The 22342-nt window shown below is 42.9% G+C and overlaps 1 protein-coding gene across 4 annotated transcripts in view; it reads right to left on the minus strand.

The window, feature by feature from the left end:
- Positions 1 to 1094: 1094 nt before the first annotated feature.
- Positions 1095 to 22342, minus strand: part of LRP2 (LDL receptor related protein 2) — a 197702-nt gene continuing 176454 nt past the window's right edge. For 3 of the 4 annotated variants that reach the window (XM_061184669.1, XM_061184649.1, XM_061184678.1), the window contains 13 exons: positions 20469 to 20634; positions 18324 to 18452; positions 17037 to 17257; positions 16076 to 16252; positions 12770 to 12889; positions 11116 to 11206; positions 10350 to 10417; positions 10045 to 10162; positions 9411 to 9540; positions 8279 to 8386; positions 6271 to 6378; positions 3042 to 3113; positions 1095 to 2864 (listed from right to left, as the gene is read on the minus strand). In XM_061184669.1, the coding sequence (XP_061040652.1) occupies positions 2703 to 2864; positions 3042 to 3113; positions 6271 to 6378; positions 8279 to 8386; positions 9411 to 9540; positions 10045 to 10162; positions 10350 to 10417; positions 11116 to 11206; positions 12770 to 12889; positions 16076 to 16252; positions 17037 to 17257; positions 18324 to 18452; positions 20469 to 20634 (1670 nt within the window). In that variant the 3' untranslated portion in view covers positions 1095 to 2702. The remainder of the gene's footprint in view (positions 2865 to 3041; positions 3114 to 6270; positions 6379 to 8278; positions 8387 to 9410; positions 9541 to 10044; positions 10163 to 10349; positions 10418 to 11115; positions 11207 to 12769; positions 12890 to 16075; positions 16253 to 17036; positions 17258 to 18323; positions 18453 to 20468; positions 20635 to 22342) is intronic. The other variant, XM_061184659.1, reaches the window with a different exon arrangement.

A 22342-nucleotide genomic window follows, 5' to 3' on the forward strand; every position in this document is an offset into this window, starting at 1 on the left:
ATACACTTCTGCTAGTAAAATTGTTCCTGCTTCAGGTAATGCGATGCTGAATAACATCAGCTTTTCCATCCGCTAAACAGCACCCTGTCTCCAGGTTACCCCCACCAACCTTGCACAACTTCCCACCAGCTGCTCCGACTGGAGAGAGTAAAGCAGGGGCAGGACCTGGGCTGGGAGGGCCGACCAGGGAGGGGCAACCCTCCCACTGACGCTCTGACCCGCAAGTGCCAGCTCACACGGGAGAGAACAGAAACGCAGCAGCAGGCTTTCTGATTCCTTTCGGGGGAGACGCACAAATGAAGCTAAGCAGGGAACTAATTCTCGTTTTTTAAATTCCCCAGAATAATTTCTTATTGCGCTTAAGGCCTGAGACAAATATCAAAGCTGGAAATCACAACCAGTTTTGAGCTCCCTTTTACTCTGACTTCACACTTCGTGGACTGATACGTCTCACGCACCCCACTGGAGCCCGAATCCCAGGCTGAACAAAACCCTCTCCAGCTGTGACCGTGCTCGCTGCTCTCCCATCACAGTTAGATCCGAAATGGGAAACTGGCTGGGGGCCTAGGGTGTGAGGAAGGAAAAAGGCAGGGGGAAATGGATGACTCTGAAAGGCAATTAAGGGGGCCGCCCGACCAGAGTTCAGGTGGAAACCTAGTTTTTTTTCTTTTTTTAAGATTTTTTTGATGTGGACCATTTTTAAAGTCTTTATTGATTTTGTTACAGTATTGCTTCTGTTTTATGGTTTTTGATTTTTTGGCCACGAGGCATGTGGGAATCTTAGCTCCCCGACCAGGGATCGAACCCGCACCTCCTGCGTTGGAAGGTGAAGTCTCAACCACTGGACCGCCAGGGAAGTCCCAGAAACCTACAGTTTACTCTCCTGAGCTCACCCCGCCAGGCCTGTCAGGGCTGCGTGAGCTGTGGATTCCTCCTCCTCCTCCTCCCCTCCCTGAACCCTGGGCATTCCTGGTTCCCCAGCTGCCTAGCACTCAAAGCCCCAAGCTCTCTGCACAGCAAAATACAACTGATTCATGACCCGGGCTTATGAAGCACACAGAACAAGTCTGATAAAATACACATTTATTAGAAATTTTTCAGCAGCATCATTTCCATTTGCTTTCTAATCAAAGTACATGTCAAAGTAATTTACAATAAGCACTCAAAATATGAGCAAAAAATATTTTGAGAACTCGGGAATAAAATCATCAGTAGTACATGTTTCATCCATCCATCCATCCATTCATACACTCATTCATTCATTGTTTTAAAAATGTGCCATATTAGCACAGAGAGCCAGGAATCCTACCTACTTAGTGTGGAAACTGTGTATTCCTGCCACGGTTCCTGCTGTGGAGACTACAGCCGCTATTCAAGAGGAGGGCTAGGCTCCTCAAAATGTACGATTTTGCCAAGGACCTAAAAAAGGCTCAATAAGAACGGTTTCCCTTTCTATTCATGTTCAACTGAGGAAATAAATAGTCATCATAAGGAAATTTTCACACACAGAAACACAAACCCAACTGAGGCTTTGCTTAACCGGTATTTGTTTTGCACCATCCTTTATGAAGACACAGATTTGCTTTCAGTTAATTCAGCTCCTGAGCTCCAGTTGCTAGGGTAGGTGACCACCTGAGATGCCAGGCAAGGGTGTCAATCACCCTATGGTCCATCAAATGAAAGTTCATGCGATTAGGTACAAACTCTTTGCAGGACACTTACACTTAATGACATGGGACTTTCTCAGACATTAAAATAAAAGTGTTGACTTGGCAGCGAGCAAGATAACACACAGGAGACAGTGTTCTGGTTAGATCGCAGAAGGGTGGGACTGAATTGCTTTTCTACCTACTGCATCTCTATCATTACGCTATTCATCAGGTTACATGTAATACTGAACATTAAGTGCTGATGTGTGAAAACAGACCCAGGCGTGGCCTGGATTCCCTTCCTTGATAATTCTATAGGGACTATGAGTGGTGCCTCCTCCTCTTCTGACATGGCTAAAGGCCCCAAGTCAATTCCTTTCTTCAATGGATCATTTTCTTTTTTTAAATTAATTAATTAATTTATTTTATTTTTGGCTGCTTTGGGTCTTCATTGCTGTGCGCGGGCTTTCTCTAGTTGCGGCGAGCAGGGGGCTACTCTTCATTGCAGTGCACCGGTTTCTCATTGTGGTGGCCTCTCCCGTTGCGGAGCACGAGCTCTAGGCGCGTGGGTTCAGTAGTTGTGGCGCACGGGCTTAGTTGCTCCGCGGCATGTGGGATCTTCCCGGACCAGGGCTCGAACCCGTGTCCCCTGCATTGGCAGGCGGATTCTCAACCACTGTGCCACCAGGGAAGTCCCAATGGATCATTTAATGTAATGATCACCAACCAATTCAGCAGATACTTTCATTAGCAAATTTAATGATGTGATAATCTTTCCAAAATTCACAAATATACAATATATTTATAGCATTACCTTCAGATAGCTTCAGTGCAAAGATATACATATAGTACATTGTGATAATTATTTGTAAAAATATGAGATGAATAAAAAAGACACACAAGGTATTGTTTCCACAAATATTTCCAACTACAGGAGTACAGGGGAAAAAATATTTTTTTAATAAAGTACTGAACGTTAATTTTTTTCATCTGTTTGTAAAAAATATATGTGCAAAAGTGTGTTTCTAATTATTCCCTAAATAGCTGGCACAGCTATGCCTCAGAGTCTTCTCTAACAAGATTTGCGGTGTCTTTAAATGTGTCTTCTGTTGCACTATAGGTTGGACTTGGGCCTTTTTTCCAAGAAATCTTATCAGGGGGAGAAGGTGATGGAGGTGGGGTCACAGCAGCACCAACCTTTGGTTCACTCTCCATCTAAGACCACAAAGAAACAGGAATCAGCCATTTATTCCCCCGACGTGATGGGAAACGGTTTCGTGTGAAGAAGACAAATCTTGGCCAATTTGCTCAGAATCATCTGAATGTATGCCTGATTTAGCAAGTTAATACTAAGAAAGAATGCCTGGGCTGAGAAAAATTGTTAAAAATTACCTCGGAATAGAATGGATTTTCAAAGTTGGCATTTTGTTTCGGTTTTCGTTTGAAGATATTCCACTTTGTTGCCTAAGTGAAAAGAGGAAACAGAAAACCTTCAGTAATGGAATTTTTTGGTGGGTTTCTTCCTTCTGCTTAGGTTTTAAAATTTCTTCTTACAGAGGGAGAAAGCAGTTTGGGACCTGGGACCACGTGACCTGGCCCATGCAGTAAATTGTTCAATTCTTCCTCGGCTGGGCCCTGAACAGTAACTGAAACTCTTTGGGCTCTTTTTATCTAATAATTTCAAAAAAAATTCCTTGATCTGAAGTGTACAGTTTACAGAATCTGTGCCCAGAGTATCTAGAAGCTTTGACAGAGCCAGGCAAGAGATTTCTTCAGGGGCTGCCTGAAAATTTAAGGAACAAGCCAGATTGTAACTCTCATTTCCTAAAATGATGTCTTGATCCTTGGCCAACTCAAACATGTTCTGTCTCGCTTCATCATTTCCTCCTGTAATCAATAATAATAATGGCAACAAAAACAACTAACATTTATTGATTGCTTACTATGTGTCGGGGACTATTCCAAGAGCTTTACAAGTTTCTGATGTAATCTTCCCAAGGACTCTGTGAGGTAGATGCTCTTTTGCAGAGGAGGAAAGGCAGTCACAGCAAACTCATTTAACGAAATTGTAGATAGAGGAGTAGGCAGGGCCTCCAGGATACGGAGGTCTCAAAACTGAAGAACCCAAAGAGAAATCACCCCAGTCTATGATGAGTGGCCCCTGTCTGGCTGAAAAGCTGCCCATGGCAGCAGTGCTGGCCACGGCCCTGCTGCCGGATGTAAGGAGACAAGAGAACAGGGGATGAGGAAACAGCCTCCTTCCACAGGGCTAAGGTAGCCCACGTGCTTTATGGATTGTCTCTTGCTCTGTGAAAGTAGGGGGCCAACATGTGAAGGAGTGGGGAGCATGTGAATACAGGAGAAGTAGAAGAGGCCATTCACCCACATTTAAGTGAGCACCTACTCGGCATGAGGGCAAGATGGAGACACTCAGGTCAGACCCCGGCCTCTGGAAACCTACACTTCAATAGGAAAGGCTAAAACTCATTGCTTCGGTATGGAATGGCTACATGGAGCTGAGTAACTACTAACAAGAGAAGTGCGGGTGATTTTCATTGTCATCTCCTTGGGAAATCCAATGCATGTCGACACGACTTTTGAAAATGACAGGACTAAGTCACAGGACTTCATGTTCTTTGAGTCCTTTGAGCAGATTTATTGATGAAAGAGAAACCTGTGAGCCTCTCTGACATATTAAGGTCAACCTAGGGTCATCCTAACCAAAGGCTTCTACTGCTTTAAGCCTCCCTGGCTGTTCTCTCAGTTCCCAGAAGGCAAAGGTCATAGAAAAATCCCTGGATGTACCATGGACGACAGACCTTAGAGGGTCTCAGCGTCAACTGATTAAAAAAAAAGAAGAAGAGCCAATGGACTGCAAAGATGGAGATGAGAAAGAAAAGGACTATAATTGGTAAACATTCGCTCTCACTTAAAGACTCTCTCAGCATTTTTGATGACTGATGTGCAGGTCAGAGGTTGCAGCATCTCCATCACACTTCCCTTCCTGCTCAGCTTTGACAGAACTCTGCCTAGGGAAGATCACTAGACTGGAAATGGACTGAGAAAAAATGTTGAGAATATAAAATAGATCTGGCACTGCTGTGGAGTTGAGTCAGACTTGGGGAACCAAATATGTGACATTCAAGTATTCTGGTGTCTGTGGAAAATTAGTGTTCGAAATAAACTTTTCAATGTAGCTTAAAGAAAAAAAATTCAGTCCCTTGAAAATATGAAATATGCAAAATATGAAACTGGAAATTCCTTTCTAAGACAACATTCGTGTGTGTGTGTGTGTGTGTGTGTGTGTGTGTGTGTGAGAGAGAGAGAGAAGGAATTAGTAAATGGAATATGAAAAGGTGGACAAAGTGACCTTTGTTATAAGCTCTCCTCATTAGCATCAATTTAGTTCAACTTTTATTTTGACGCAAATAAGCAGAACAGGAACCAATTTGTGAGGTGCTGAAAATCCAACATGACTATGCAGATACCAATTTTGTTTATAGATTATGCAATTTGAGAATAGGGATTGTAAAAAGTGGTAAGATTTCTAACTACCCCTGGGCTTTTGTTTCTTTATATTACTTCACAGAAGTCATAGAACCTTAAAACTGAGACATTCCAGATCCTATTGTTCTCAACTGGGAGAGCATGTTTGGGGGCCAGGGGCGGGGGAGGGAGTGATTTCTGGGATCACAATGCATTGGGTAAAACACTACTGGCACTTAGTGGACAGGGGCCAGGAATACTAAAATGTCCTGCAATGTATAGGATAGTTTTGTACCAAAAAGAACTGCCCCTTCCAATAAGCCAATAGTGCCCCCATTGAGAAACATTAAGATTCTAGTGCTCAGAGGTAAAACAGTTGCCCAGAATCAAACAGCTATATCTGAGATAGCTTCCTATGTGTCTGTTAAAACTAATGATATATTATCCATTAATATTAAGTTTTGTATCAAGTTTATTTATTGAATTTCTCTCTGTAGACAACATAGTTTACAAATTTCAAAGGGCCTGCAGACAAGATAGAGAAGCTCCATCTAGTGGTCTTTTTTTCTTTTAATCTTCTGTATTAAACACTGTGCCTGGCACATTGAGGGCAGTAATGTTCGCTGGATGGTTAGATGGAAGATGGACAGATGGATAGATGAAGAGTGTAAATTAGTGCCATCTAGTGGTGAATATTGGTAACAAGAGTAGAGCTAAAAACAACATACATTATTAAGGGAACAAAGATATACACTGTAGAAAAATTGTATTGCACGGGAAAGGAAAAGGTCCTCTATATGCATCACTGACACAGTGAGGTCTTTATTCATACTAAGTTGTTATCTCAAATTAAACGCCTCTGATTTGAAGAGGCTGGGTCCAGAAGTCGGCTGCCCTTCTTTTCTGCTTTACCTCCCATGTCACAAGGAACATCATTACCAACTCAGTGTTAGAATGTAGCTTTACTCAGTGGAAAGTTTTTCAGTTTATGATAAAATTATCTTTACTAACTGCCTATACATCTTGGGCTCTGTGAGCCTATCAGGGTCTCTCTAGTTTGCCTAGGATTAATAAACCCAGCAATTCCAAAGTCCTTCCCAAATCCCATATCATTTCAGTAGTCAGTCACTGTTACCTGAGTTTCATCAGCACTTGGGGAAGTTGGCTTTGTGTCTGGAGCTAATTCAGCAGGGTTTATGGGACTTCCATAGTTTTCGTTATACACATTTCCAGATTCAGTTACCTGTGTGCATATTGAAGGCCATTATTCAGTTTTGAAAGAATTTTTGCTATAAAGTTTCTTACCAGCTCTTTGGTTCTGTTTATCACCTTGCTCTCCCACAAACACGATCAGGCACCATTTTTATTATATGAGACCAACCCTGTGGTCCAAGAATAAACACCACTCTCGTCTCCCCAAAATCAGGAGCACCAACTACTAAGTTGTCTATCTGATGCCTTACTCTTGGGAGGCAAATACACCCATCACTGGTCACACTCTCATGTAGTAATAGCAACTTCTACGGTGTTCTCTAGGGCCCCTTACTCCCACTGTTGACCATAGTTTTGGATAAAGGATACTCTGGTTGTATATTGGCAGCCAAATCCTAATAGAACAGTATGAATTATTTCCAACCGCATTGGTGAACTGAGAGTTTTACGTTTGGATATTTAGAATAAAATTATTAATTTCAGAGGACTGCTTAAAAGAGGTTGAATTTTTTTTTTTAATATTTGTTTTTTTATTTATTTATGGCTGTGTTGGGTCTTTGTTTCTGTGCAAGGGCTTTCTCTAGTTGTGACAAGCGGGGGCCACTCTTCATTGCGGTGCACGGGCCTCTCACTATCGCGGCCTCTCTTGTTGCGGAGCACAGGCTCCAGACGCGCAGGCTCAGTAGTTGTGGCTCACGGGCCCAGCTGCTCCGCGGCACGTGGGATCTTCCCAGACCAGGGCTCGAACCCGTGTCCCCTGCATTGGCAGGCAGATTCTCAACCACTGCGCCACCAGGGAAGCCCAAAGAGGTTGAATTTTTAAAACAAGAGGCATAATGACATTAATACCCCTCTAGATATTTTCTGTAACACTCATGTGATTCCGAGGTTCCCTCTTAAAGCACAAATTACCATGGATATATAATTAATAAATTACAGGGTAGAAATTCACCCCTTTTCCTATATTTTTACATTCACCACTTTATTTCTTCTCAAACTTGGGAATGTATTGGTAAACATGGCTTCGTTTTATTTCAAGGGAAAATGCCAAAAATCTATTTTATCATGTGATTAAAGTTTTGCTATCTGGATATTAAAGGATCAGGCAAAATGCTTTCAAGATTCAAATATTGCTGATCTTAAGAAAGCTATTCATAAAATAAACATTTCTGTCTTACATTAAAATGTACTATACCTTGTGAGTTCAAAAGAAGTTTAGGTGTTAACAGTGAAACTGTATTTTGCCGAGGCCCTAGCTGTTTTGACAAAGGAAAGACAGGCTAACTAACAGTTGACAGGCACTGGAGTGGTGCTGGGGCTACTGATCCAGACCTAATGAAGAGTTCTGTTCCTTCATCTATATGTCTCTCTCATCCCCCTGTTCCTCTTAAAGATGAGTGAGTAATAGGGCCTCATCAAAGGAAATTTATGTATCTGCCTATCAACTTCGAAGACCTTTGTACTTTCCAGAAAAGTATGGCAAGGGCAAGCAGGGAGGTCACCTCAAATCACACCCTTGTGATACCAGTCAGAACCCAGAGAGTGTGTCCAGTACCCCAAACCCCTGCATAATGACCTGACGACCATCCAGTCATTCAGTTCACAGATATTTACAGAGAGCCCGTATGCGTGTGTCGGGCACAGTGTTTGCCGAGCCTCTGAATATGCACTCAGACCTCTTGCTCTGACCACTCAGGATGAAAAGGCTCTTGGTCGGCACCCCCAGAATGGCTGCCAAAACCCAGGATTCTGATTGTTTTCAGGCCTTCTGTCCTTGGGTCAGTCCTGTTACTGCAGGGAGTGAAGCTGAGGAAGCGACCAGTGTGCTTCCTTCCATGGAGGGAAGGTTGGGAGGACCCTAAAGGCACATTATTCCAAAGAACAAGATCCAGCAACAGCCAATCCTGACAGCAAGGACTGTCATTTCTCACCGGGGCTGTTGTTGGCTGAGCCACTTTGAGGGCAGTGTCCCTGGAGGTGTATGTCGGGTTTTCAAATATTATGGGCGGCTTCCCCAGGTCCATGGCAAAATGTTCACTCTGATGGAGGGAAAAATAAAGATCATACCGTGCTGATCTGATTCGTACACAGAGGAGGATGTGCTCCTCACACCTGGAGGTATGCTAGGTGCTACGTCAAACTGACCCAAAAAGAACTTCCCCCCACCTCTCCAACAAAAGCCAACGGAGACACAAGGCCTCCACGAGGCAAACCGTGATGTAAAGTAACGTAAATGCACTAACTCCTCAGGGCAGGAGAACAAAAACCCTCTTCCCTTATCCGAGTTCTCTATGGCTCCTTAAGGCAAATAACTCACTTGGGGATTGGCTTTGGACATAGAGAAAAGGGTGGGGGGGTGGAAAAGGAGCAAAGAGAAGAGGGAGAGGGGGAAAGAAGACAGGAGGGATAATATTGTACTTTTAGGCAGGAACAAAAAGGAAAGATTGGGGGGGAGGCAGAATACTGGGAATGATTTCCCAACACTGATGGTAGACTTCATAGTGGATACTAGTACATTCATAAAGTATTTGGTCCTCACAGGAGGGATTATTTTACAGATGGAGACAGAGTGATCAAGCTCCATCCCTACTACTACATACTTAGCAGGTGGCAGAGTTGTGATCTGAACCAACCACTGACTCTAAAACCACTGTTTATCCCTACACTACACACTGGTGGGAAAATATATGAGACTAGGAAACATGTTATTTCCCTGCCTCTTCCTTTAAACATACAAAAAGTCATCGAATAAAAACAGAATATCATGGTCCCTCTCTCCTGTTTCCCAAAAAACATAGATTGTTTAAGACTCCAATTAAACTTAAAACTGTTCATGATTCCAGTTCAACCGTGTGGCTTAGATCAGGGGTTAATTTCAATTTCATTGCTAATGTTTTTAGACACATTTCTACAACAAACCTAATGTTTCCTAACTTTGTATAGTGAGGGGGCATACTGTATTTCATTTTTTTCTAGGTGAATTTTATTCTTTATAAAAAGTGTTTCTTTGATAAAACAGTAAAAATGATAACCTTCAAATAGTCACTTTGAAACCAAACTCACCATCGCCATTGATCTGTCAATAGCAGACTCGGGCCCCAAACCAGATACGCCAATATCCATGTTAACATCATCCCCTGATCTGAAGGTCACCCCATTTCCATTTTCAGAGGATTTGCTAAGACTGCTTAAGCTGAAAAGAAGCAATCAGTGTCTTATTATTTTTAAAAAACAATCTTTTGCAATAGGGTTCTTTCTTTGTACCTTTTCCTAGCTCTTCCTTAAATGAAAGGCTCGATTCCCACTTCGAATTTACACATCATGTTATGGGAATAAATTCCCTTAGTGACCTGGAAATGTTCGAGCACATTCCCGAATGCTTGAGATCGAGGAGAGGACCAGCTGGGCACTTGCAGAAAGAAAGCCTGGTCCCTCAAACAGCTGACGCTGTTCTCCAGTGTAACCTCAACACACAACCCTTTAGACTCTAAAATGTGATTTGTACTCAGGCTTCAGAGAAGCAATCAATTAAGACATTGTGATTTGAAGTGACTGCTTTAAGTTCAGTATTTTTTGTTTCTGCAGAATAGGTGAACAGCCTAGGATGCTTTTTTAACTTAAAAGAAAAACTAAGTTATTTACGTGGTTACAGCTCACACAGACTTCTAAAATCAATATTCCACCTAATGAAACTGACCTTGACAGCTTGGGCAGAGAAGGAAAAAGGGAGCCAGTTTTCCTATAGTGGAAAAATCCTAAAGTCGCTAAAGCTCCAATTATGATGATCAGGATGATTGTCAACAGCACGGCCGCTGCTGTCAAAGAGGGAAGAAGAAGCAAACATATGAACATGAGGAGAAGGAAAAGAGCTAGTAGTCTTAGCAATAGGGACTGGGGGCTAGAACCATTCATTCTTCAAAAACGGAGTTAAATAGAATATAGACAACACTCAATTTAGTTACCATGATGCATTCCCATGTCCCTCGTATTCTTAAAACTTACTTGTTCCAGGAGGAATGCCTTTTGAAAGCCCTATTTCACAATATTCTCCCACGTAGGCACTAGGACATCTGAAAGGAAAAGAAGAATCATTCACAAGCTGTTGCTTTCTTAGGCTCTGATTGTTATCTGACTGTGGAAATTCACTTTTGAGGGAATACCTGTGGCATCTACAGAATCAGCCTCAACAAATAAACCTATTGGTGTCTTCTCTAATCTATGGAATTCCTCCTTGGAGAGTGGAACTGGAAACCTTCATTGTGTTCTTTCCTTTGACATGCTTTCATTAAATATCATCTTGCTCCACATTAAGAGCTTTCTTGATAATTCTCTGCTCTCCAAATCTTTAGCCCAGGCTCTGCTCCTCGTGAGCGCCTAGCACTGTAACAGCTCTGCTGACAGCTGCTCTTCCACAATCCAATTATAATTAGCAATCTGAGGTGAGTAGGAAAATGGGGTTGTCACTCCTCTAACTCTTTGCTCCCCAAAGCGTGGCCCACAGTTCTGTGGCATCTCCTGGGAGCTTGTCAGAAACACAGAATCCCTGTAAATGAGATGGGCATTTTTTCCAGAGCCCCAGGTGATTCTAACGCACATTATAGTTTGAGAAGCACTGCCTTAGTTCTCCGTGGACTCCCCCATTGGAGGGCAAGCTGGTTATGATGTGAAAATTAGCGAACTGGCAAGGTTCTTGTACTTGTTTTTCTGGCTACTTTGAGGTCTCAAATTCCCCCCCAGAAGATGCAAGACCTACAGCATTCAGACTTACTTGCATTTGGGGAGGTCATTCTCGTCAAAATAGCAGTTTCCTCCGTTCATACACCTGCATGGATGGGGCATGATGATAGGACTTTCAATTGCTGCAGTAAGGGAAAGCCACGCAGGTGTTAGTCAGCCGCACTCAGCAGAGCCCCCTACCATGCAAACCTGCTTCAGCCCAGGGCTGGAGTGGGGAGCCCATGTGATGGGGCAGCTAATTAGTCTCCCTTTTAAATGTCACCTTCCCCTTAAGTCAGATGAATTTCTTTATCAATAAGGTCTTGGGGAGTAACATACATTTGGTAGGGGAAAAAAAGGCAGTTTATAGCATTTCCCCCCCAAAAACAGTGGTGAGATACTAGACTCCAGAATATATACTAATAGTTAAAAAGGACATTGTGGTAAAGGAAATCTCTTAGGACATTGACATTTTCTTTTGAAGTTTTCAGAATTCTTCTCTTTGAACCCAGATAAAATCAAGAATTCAACTTAGGCACACCCCGAAACTTCCACTAAAGGCTCCGAAGCATCAGCAATCCATTCATCAATAAACGGACACGTAGACAGATAAATAGACGCTTAATGGACAGCTGGTTGGAGATCTCATTTTTTAAGACCTTCAAAATTGCCCTTGCTAAAGATCGTAATCTTGCCAATATTTCCCCAGTAGCATTGGGATAAGAGTGGGGATAGGGGAAGGGGAGGGGGCAGTTTTTACTTGCTGAGTTCATGCTCTAAACCTGCCAACTTTTCAGCCTGGTTGGGAAGTCAACAGGAGGTGCCTTGTTTAACAGCTTGCGCCCCCTGGTGGCAGAACATGGTTACGCCTCTTCATTTCCCCATCAGCTAAAGCAGGGGGAAGGGCCCAAGGATGTGAGCCATAAAATGGGCCACTAGTGAACAGCAGGATGATTTTCTAACACCCTTATCGAGCATTGGATACTAGTTAGGGACACTAACTAGTTACTCCCTATGGCTTATTAACTCCTTAATTTAAAAGAGTCACTGAAGAAAGGTCTTGCCAAGAATAGATCATCTATAGCATTTGGGACGAGAATTAAACCACTGCTTACTTACTTACTTCCTTCCAGCTTCCATCTCCCAAGAGCATAAGGTACATTTTAAAACGTGGCCCTTTTTCAGTTGTCCAAACTTTGAAATCAGCATGTGGGAATACCAGTGAACCTCCTCTAGGCCTCCCCTCCATACTGGATAAGCGCCCCCGTCCCACCTCAGGAGCCTGGCTCTCCACCTTGAGGAGCTCCCGTTAAGACTGAATAGATTCTGGGGCGATTGGGATCCAGTATGGGGTTGAGAAAGGAGAAAGAGGCCTTATAGAAAACTCACTCTTCAAAATGTCTTTATAGACAACACAACAGTCGATTTAGGGGCACTGGATCTAAATCTCTGCAGATTTTGGCAAATAATTCTCAGAAATCATTGGAACACAAGATCTGTTTGGCCCCTTAAGTCCCACTCAGCTCTGTTCATATTTTCCACATCTCCCATCCCTCTTTCTAGCCATCCCCACTCTATTCTGCAAGAGACCAGTAAACAGGGATTCTTCATGCTCCTGAAAAAGGTGACGCACGGGTAAGGGAACCTACTAATGAAGGCAAAGGAGCTCTCCCAGGCCCCCATGGCTGCCCAGGCAGTGTCCCTACCTGCATCACACTCAGTGACGCTCCCTTCTATAAATTTGGAGCCTTGGGGACAGGCACAGGTGTATCCCTCAGGTCTCAGAAGGCAAAGGTGGCTGCAGACCTTTTTACAGCGGTTGGGCACTGGAAAAGCAGAAGAGAACAGTGGTTAGTTTCTGAGGAGGGAACGAATACCCCAACCAAGGACATGCCCATCCACTGAGTTGTGGCCAGGTGACATCAGAGCCCAGGCAGCATCCCAACACCTTTAAGCCACGTGCCACCGGGCAACTCACTCTCATTTACACTACCTTCCCCTGCCACCCCACCAAAGTGTCACAGTCCCTCCCCGTGCCCTCCATCCCACTTCTGTACCCCTCACATTTTCTTCTGGCATCATTTATCTCCCCTGTTGCTCTGGCAGGTTTGGAAGGTAGGTGTCTGTCTGGTTCACTGCATGACCTCAAAAACCAATCAGCACTAAGCAATTTGAGATATTTCTAAAAGGTCAGTAAGACCCCATTATTATATCAAGACTTGTCATCACCCAAATTTGGATAGATCATAAAGTGTGGCCCAGCCAAAGCATACATTGGATGTGATTTCCACCCCTGCTCTCCACGGAGAACTTTCTTCTGGGCTTCAGTTTCATTATTTGCAAGATTAGGGAATTTAGAGCTATGATTATCAGAATCACCTTGGAGCTATTCACAATGATTGATGCCCTGTCACAGAAATCCAGATTTAAATCGCTCTGGGATGGAACTCAAGTATTACCATTAAAAGCGCCTCAGGTAATTCTAGAGTCTTCTGAACACTAGCTTAGCATATATTATGATTTATCCAAGGATTAGGTCGTCTCTAAATTCCTTCTCAGACTAACATTCTATAATCCTGATTCTCTGTCATGCAAAAACATGACCATGGACAAGGCATGGCTGTAAAAAGCCTCACTCAAAACCTGTCCCATGACCATTTCTTCAGCTCTCTAGAGCACAGCTTTCAAATTTATTTATTTATTTATTTATTTATGGCTTGTTGGGTCTTCGTTTCTGTGCGAGGGCTTTCTCCAGTTGCAGCAAGTGGGGGCCACTCTTCATTGCGGTGCGCGGGCCTCTCACCATCGCGGCCTCTCTCGTTGCGGAGCACAGGCTCCAGACGCGCAGGCTCAGTAATTGTGGCTCACGGGCCCAGCTGCTCCGCGGCATGTGGGATCTTCCCAGACCAGGGCTCGAACCTGTGTCCCCTGCATTGGCAGGCAGATTCTCAACCACTGCGCCACCAGGGAAGCCCAGCTTTCAAATTTTAATGTCGTACAAATAACCTGAGGAATCGGATTCAAGAGGGCTGGGATTGGGCCTGAGAGTCTGCGCTTCCAACCAGCCCCCATATTGCACCAATGCTCCTGGTCCATGGCCCACACTTTGAGTAGAGCAGGGATTCTCACAATGTTGTTCCTGACCCAACGACATCAGCATCACCTGGGAACTTGTCAGAAATGCAAATTCTTAGGCCACCTCAGGCATATTAAGTCAGAAACCCCTCAGGTGGGACCCAGCAAGGTGTGTTCAACAAGCTCTCTAGACGTTTCTGACACGTGCTAAAATTGGAGAGCTATTGGTCCAGAGTAAATGCTAATCTGGCACAGCTGGGCTGAGTCTCTGGCCTACTCATCAATCAACACTTTGCAAAGGAGGCTCAGAGTATCAGCTGGCTGAGATGCTTTTCAGGGAAAGTCTCCAGATTTTCCTCTGCCTGACTCCTGGGCTGTCCTCTCTACAGGGGCTGGAAGGGGCTCCGCAGGTATACTGGGCTCTCCCCTCCTGCCCTTGAAACTGCCAAACATAAGAGCTGCAAGAGCATTTAGGACACAAGAGCTATTGTATCAGTGGGATCTGGAATGTTTTGGAGAAGGTCTGGAGAAGGGTAATCACTACCAGCAACACAAGGGGGCTAATCCCTAGAAAAAGCATTTGCCGCCAGTGTAATCTCCTGGGAGCCTCCGTTCTGCACTTCAATTTGTCAAGACTGATTCAGGCTCTCAGAGTATCAGAGAACTCAGGGGGACCTCAGGCTCCACATCTGTTTCACATGCAGGGATCAGAAGGGAGGTGACTTGTCAAAGGCCACACAGCCACAGAATGCAATCTGGAATTGGGTACACTGATAGCTGGACCAGAACAGAAAGGTGCTGAGCTTTGGGGTGAATGGCATTGAGTTTAAAAACCATTTCTGGGTTTAAAGCTTATCCGCTGGTTGTGTGACTTGGGCACACCAGTTACTAAATCTTTCCTATTGTCAGTTTCCTTATTTGTGAGATGAGAATTAAACCTCTTTATAAGTTTGGGAGAAGATTAATTGAAGGAGCAGATGTCTGGGTTAATCCTGAAGAGAGAATCTGACATATAGAACTTAATAAAAGTCTATTTCCTTTCCTCACTTCAAAAATGTCCTTTCCCCACTATACATTATTGATACTCTATAAAATAGACAACTGATGGGAACATACTGTATAGCACAGGGAACTCTACCTAATACACTGTGGTAACCTAAATGGGAAGGAAGTCCAAAAGGGAGGGGATATCTGTATGAGGATGGCTGATTCATTTTGTTGTGCAGTGGAAGCTAACACAGCATTGTAAAGCAACCATACTCCAATAAAAATTAATTTAAAAAAGGAAGATATTTCCAAAAAAAAGATTTGATAGAATATTTTGATATATAATTACCTATATCTGAAATAAAAATCATTAAAGACATCAGTGAATAAAAATGTGCCCACAGGAAAAAAAAAATGTCCTTTCCCTTTCACGTTACTCCACACAATGATGAAGGATGAATTAAACACAGGTAACCTGAGGAAGCAGGACCCAGAACTCAGAAAATGAGAAAGAAGGGAGGATGTAGAAACGCATCCTTTAAGCTTTAAGCTAAGGCTCGCATAGCTCAGGATGACTTGACTAGCCTGGCCTTGCAATTGCTAGAGTGGGTAAGACTTCTGATGTCCACGAAGCCTATTATGTGACTTGTCAACCCAACTCACATTTAGCAGGGGGTCTGACACCTACTGGATTCTGTGGCCTAAGAGTACAACCCCACAACTCCAAGCAGCAACAAGGACTGAAGTATTTTTACTCCATATCTGCTGGTGGTGTGCATCATTTCATTCGACCTCCAATTTTATCTTCTTCGGTCAAAACGGTTAAAATACACACAGACACAGACACACACACACACACGTTTCAGGCACAGGGAGATCAGCCTATTATTATCCACCACAATTTTCCAAAAAAACTATAGCCATTAATTTGAAATAAGGTTGGTGATTACCTGACTGATTATATCTCCATTGATGGAAGATTCGAACTTGAGTGAGCCAAGGGTTCACTATCAGCAATTTCTCTTTCTCGTCTCGCCCAAATTTATCTTGGATCCATACTTCTCCCTTATCCTTAGATGTCCAGTATAACTGGCTCTCGAAGATGTCCAGACTATAAGGGGTCATTGCTGTTCACCCACAGGGGAAAAGCAAAACAAAACAAGGTTACTGAAAAGAAGATACCTGAGCCCCACTTCTATGTCAGAAGTCAAACTGCTTGGATCTATCTCTTAGGCAACACCTTAAAATTCCAGCAACATTCAGGCAGACTCTCTGTACACACGACCATGAAAGTGTGCTGCACCAGGAGATCAAGATGACAGAAATTAAAATAGATCAATGCCTACCGACTGACACCAATTATAGGGGACTCGCTCACTTTCAAGTTGCTGATTTTATTTTATTTTTAGAAAACAATCTGTATGGCAGAGATCTTTTTTTTCTGTGAACATAAGACACTGCTTATCAGAAAAACCTGTTACGTGCTGGATTGTTGCAGTTCTGTAGAGTCTAGATAAGAAAACAAAATGCTTCTCTCCTAGATGTTTCCAGTTGTGAATAAAAAGCAATCTAGCACATTAAAAACTAATGTACCTAGAAGTGGTTAGACACGGATTACCATTGGAACACATGATGGCCATCTCTATCAAAGCAACCTAACAAGAAATGGTTATTTCAACATCTGCTGCTGACAGCAGGTTTTTTTAATTCTACAAAAAGGACAAAAAGGACTTAATAATTGCTAATAGATTCATTTGCATTTAAATCAGCAGCTGGGAGCTGGGCAGAGTGGTATCTAAGAAACTATAAAAAGCATCTCCTAAGATTAGTGTTCCTCCTTACGAAAATGGGCAAAGAGACTGGAAATACATTAATTATTTAATATATGAAATTCTAAGTGAAATTTCTAACCTGCAATTGCAACAATTCTCCTATCGGTCCCATCATATTTGATGGTTTCAATAACGTCCTCCTTGAGGTCACTCCAGTAGATCCGGTCACCATTCACATAATCTATACAAAGGCCGGTTGGCCAACCGAGGTCCTCCTGAACCAGGACTTTCCGACGCTGCCCATCCATCCAAGCAGACTCGATTTTAGGTTCTTTGCCCCAGTCAGTCCAGTACATAAACCTGTAACAGAAGGTTTCCTCATGGCACCATTTCATCTAGTGGAGAAATCAACTGGTTTTCAAAGAGGCTTGGGTCCTAAATGATGCTATTTTTATACTTTACACAAGACAGGGAGAGAAAGGGGGGAGCCTGTGCATCTGTGATCTATCCTTCCTGAGAACTGCACTTTCCCAATAGAAACTGGCCAGCCCTGTCCAAAGATATATATCCAGACCTTTTAAAATATATAATCACGAAAGCTGTTCATTCTTCAAAAAATATTTCTTGAATGCCCGCTGTGTGCGAAGCCACTATCCTGTGTTTGGAACGTATCAGAGAACAAAACAGATTCCTTCCCTCATGGAGCTTACATTCTAACTCTTTGAAAAGGTATTACTTTGCATGAAATTAATACTTAATTGTAGAAGAACTGAGTAGACCAGGGACTGTACCCTTTAAAAACCTAGAAAGGATCAGGCAGGCAAGATAAATGGGCGGAACAGGGCAGTTATGAATGTAGAGTGATGGGCAAACACCGCATCAAGCAAAGCCCTGTCTAAGAGTTCTAGGCAATACCGCATCAAGGAAGGCATACCTACCTAACTTTACCAGTTCTTCTGATTTTTCAAGCCAAAAATACAAATATTTATTTTTAATTTAAATGTTATCTACTAAGTTTACAAAAAAAAAAGCAAAAAACTTAAAGCTCTGTGAAGTTCAAGTCCAATAAGTGTATGGGCCATATTTAGCCCATCAGCCACCACTTTGCAATGTCTAGTCTAAACCAATCATCAGGTGTTGCTCAGTCCTTAAATTCTGTTGAGAAATGTGTGGGTTTTAGACAAACTGGGCTGTGGAAAAAGTGTGGCCAGAGGCCTTCCCCTGACACAGTGTCCATCTTCTGAAGCCTGTTTTGTCCTAAGTGATCTTTAGGGCATATGATAATTCTTGAAAATAGTCATAGGTGCCACTCAAAAAAGTCCAAGGACAATTTCAGTACAATTAGGAAAAAATAATTGAAGATATAATTTTTTTGAGAATCCAGTGGAAAATATCTAGAACATTAAGGACTCCTTCAAGTACTTACCCTAGTTTGGGATTCACAACTATTGCAGCTGGTTGATCCAGTTGAGCGGAAATCAGCCACTTTCTGTACCTTCCATCAAGTTCAGCCACCTCGATCCGTTGACTCCTGGCATCTGACCAGTAAATATGCCTGAATTTAGAGAGACAAAGTTAAACAATTGAAAAGTCTAGACTGGACTTCTGGGGAAGAGGTGTGAAGATGAGAGCATTTAGTTTGGAAGTTCTGGCCAACAAGACAGCTACTCAGACACCAGTGATGAGAGCACAGCCTCCCTCTCTCAGGAATGCCCCAATCTCTTCAGCCAAGGGGACATCTGTAGAAAGTTACAAGTGATGGGGTGTCGGATGAAGGGGATATTCACCCAAAGCAGCTGTATCAGCCAGGATTGGTAATGATGATGAACCTCACATCCGGCATTATTATGAGGCAATTGTTTCTAGATAGGAGTTGTGAGACACTGTTGGCCTTTCATTCTGACTGCCTGTGACTTGGCTTCCTCCTCAGCCAAGAGCCCACTGGAATCACTAAGAATCTGGCATCAGCTCCAAGGATGAGTGGAAATAGCCATTGAAAATAACAAACTCAGCAAAGCCATCCTGCCCTTATTCCATCCCTAAGGCTTCAGGTCTCAGTCTCTTACAAGCAGAAAGAGTTCCAGCAGTTGCTTAAATTTACTCATTCATTAAGGTTGAGAAAGAGGTAAAACTTCAAACAAGAAGACAGATCTTGGGACTTCTCTGGTGGCGCAGTGGTTAAGAATCCACCTGCCAATGCAGGGGACACAGGTTCGAGCCCTGGTCTGGGAAGATCCCACATGCCACGGAGCAACTAAGCCCGTGTGCCACAACTACTGAGCCTGTGCTCTAGAGTCCGCGAGCCACAACTACTGAAGCCCGTGAGCCACAACTACTGAAGCCCACGCGCCTAGAGCCCCTGTTCCACAACAAGAGAAGCGACTGCAATGAGAAGCCCGTGCACTGCCAACGAAGAGTAGCCCCCACTCGCTGCAACTAGAGAAAGCCCGCTCACAGCAACAAAGAGCCAACACAGCCATAAATAAATAAATAAATAAATAAATTAATTAATTAATAAAAAAAAAAGAAGAAGACAGATCTGCCATTGCCTGGTTGGTTTGAAGAAGGAAGTGCTAAAGTCTAGAGTTTCCAGTTCATGACTCTCTGAGGTCTTGTTTCCTGACAGAAGTTGCTGAAATGAGTCTCCTGTTATGCTGCAGGCACAGTGGGACCTACTTAACTTCTGTAGAGATGCTCAAGTCTTCCAAGAGCACCAGACAAGTGAGTGAAAAGGTGAAAATTAATTAATACTACAAAGGATTCTCTGTTCTCCCAGAGTGCAGCAAACATTTTCCTTTATTAGTTCATTTCAAGGACATAAGAGGTTCTACAAATGGTTGAATTCTGATTGTAATGTAATCACTTTCCCACAAACGTCATTCCAACCCAAGGCTCTTCCTTGAAGAAGGAGCTTATTAATTCTTCCACAACAGTTTGCCTCTCATGCATGTATCTGATGACAAACCTACTCAAGGTTCTTATTTAGGTATCGTCCAAAATGTCTGGCTCTGGTCCCTGAAGTTCTAGAAGGTGTAGAAGAGCAGATCGAAGCTAACAGCTCTATTAACTCAAACCCAAAGATTAAACAGGGAAGTCAAATTTCCAATCTTTTCAGACAACATAGCCTCCCAAAAACACAATATGTGGATTGTTCCTCCTCAAAATAATACCATAAAGGAACATGTTTCATCTCAACTGCTTTGCTGGTAGAATGTAAGGCTGTCCCATTTCTTCACAAAATGAACAGCGCAGCCATACTGAAAGTTCATTTTGGAATCCAAAACTCTGTTGGCAAGAATGCCCTCCTAGATAAAATATAAAATCTTGACCTTGGGGCTTTCCCAAAATTTTCATGGCACACATAGAATATAGGAAGTGATGATGTTTATATGACACAATGGGGAAGCAGAGGTAGTTGCTGAGGCTACAGGAAGCCCAGGCATCACCCAGCTGCCCCTGAGGCTGAGTGTGCCCATAATCGGGGCCAGTTTAACTCATGTGCCATGGTGAGCAGAGGGGAGCTCTGGCCAGGAAAATAGAATAGGCAAGAGGAGAATGAAGCTAAACTTACCTTCCAACCCAGTCCACTGCTAATCCATCTGGCTGCACTATGTATTTCAGATCCAGGTTAACTTCCTTCACGGGATTATTGTTGCCAGATTCAAAGTTGGGGATGTAGGCACGTTTGATAGCACCAAAATTAGAGCCGTGCCCTAGCACAGTGTAATATACAACACCTGCGGAGGCAAGACACACAGGTCAGTTTCCTGTTAGGAACACCAGGTAAGGGAGGAACTGGGTCTAATCAGGTGAAGTACTGTTCATTCATTGACACCTCTACCTCTTCGGTGTTCCTATAATACTAATAATTCAATTCAACCAGTATGATCAAACCTCAAAATCTATCATACTTGAGCTATTAGCTACAAATGCTTCAATTGATAACTTATTGATACTTAGTCCTCTCTATTTGAAGGTAATCCATTAAAATATATTTCAGCCTATTTACCCCCATTAGGATCACGTTCTAGTTTCCAAAACAGAACATATAGATAAACCAGGGGCAAATTGTTAAGAGTTTGAGTCCATACTAGCAATAAAGGAGCTGTGTAGATGAGAAGTCTTATTTTATGTATAGACTAAAGGATATTGGACAGCAGGCATTTTAAAAAGCATAGGAAGAAGGAGACGCAAGAGGGAGGGGATATGGGGATATATGTATACATATAGCTGATTCACTTTGCTATACAGCAGAAACTAACACAACATTGTAAAGCAATTATACTCCAATAAAGATGTTAAAAAAAAAAAAAACATAGGAAGACTGACTTTCAAGGCACATACTTTCCTAGGTATGAACCATTCTTTTTTTTATTTTTTAAGATTTTTTTTGATGTGGGCCATTTTTAAAGTCTTTACTGAATTTATTATGATACTGCTTCTGTTTTATGTTTTGGTTTTTTGGCCACGAGGCATGTGGGATCTTAGCTCCCTGACCAGGGATCAAACCCACACCCCCTGCACTGGAAAGCGAAGTCTTAACCACTGGACCGCCAGGGAAGTCCCTGAACCATTCTTGAAAAGTTCATTGTATTGTATAATGAAATGTGAAAACACAACAGCAATAAATCTTACATAGTTTGTTTGCAAAGCATTTTCATATCTGTCATCTCACTTGGTTTTCAAAACAACTCTTAGAGGGAGGCAGGCCGAACAAGATTACTGCTTTTATTTTACAGATAAGAAATTGAGATCCAGAGAATTGTTACAATTATTTAAGGTCATAAAGCTAGTAGATGAGGGAGACAGGCATAGAGCACAAGTTTTCCTGCCCTACTACCGTCTCCCACACGCCATACAGAGCCATGAGAGACTCCACAGTAAGCATCACTCATTTTTCCTTCATTGAGCACCCACCACACGCACTGTACTAGATGCTGGGTCAGATGCCAGGCACGTAGAGATGAATTCAATTCAATCTCTGTCTCCAAAGAGCACACAGTTAAGACGTAGGGAGAGAAATACGTGGACAATTAGCTATAACTCAACAAAACATGTGCTTTAGTAGAAGCGTGTATAAAATGCTACAGGCTCACAGAACTGTGCCGGGAGGGATTATCAAAGATATCAGAGGGGAGGTGACTTTGAACTGGGTCTTTGAGTAGAAATTTTCCAAGCGTACAACGGTGGGGAAGAACGGTCTCGGCAAGGGCAAAGACAAGGAGATAGGAAACCAAGGGACATGAGGTGATCCTGAAAGGACAGTCCCCAGAAATGGGAGAAGGTTCAGCGAGAAGGTGGGAAACACTGGCTGGGACGCACGGCCACAGCTAAATTGTCTGGAGCACGCTGGACGGGAGGAGCATCCTCTTCCACTCAGGCAACAACATTCACTCATTAGAAATAAATTCCCCAAAGTTCAACATTTTATAATTCAATGTATTC

Source organism: Eubalaena glacialis, chromosome 1 (assembly GCF_028564815.1).
Source record: "Eubalaena glacialis isolate mEubGla1 chromosome 1, mEubGla1.1.hap2.+ XY, whole genome shotgun sequence".
Classification (NCBI taxonomy): Eukaryota; Metazoa; Chordata; class Mammalia; order Artiodactyla; family Balaenidae; genus Eubalaena; species Eubalaena glacialis.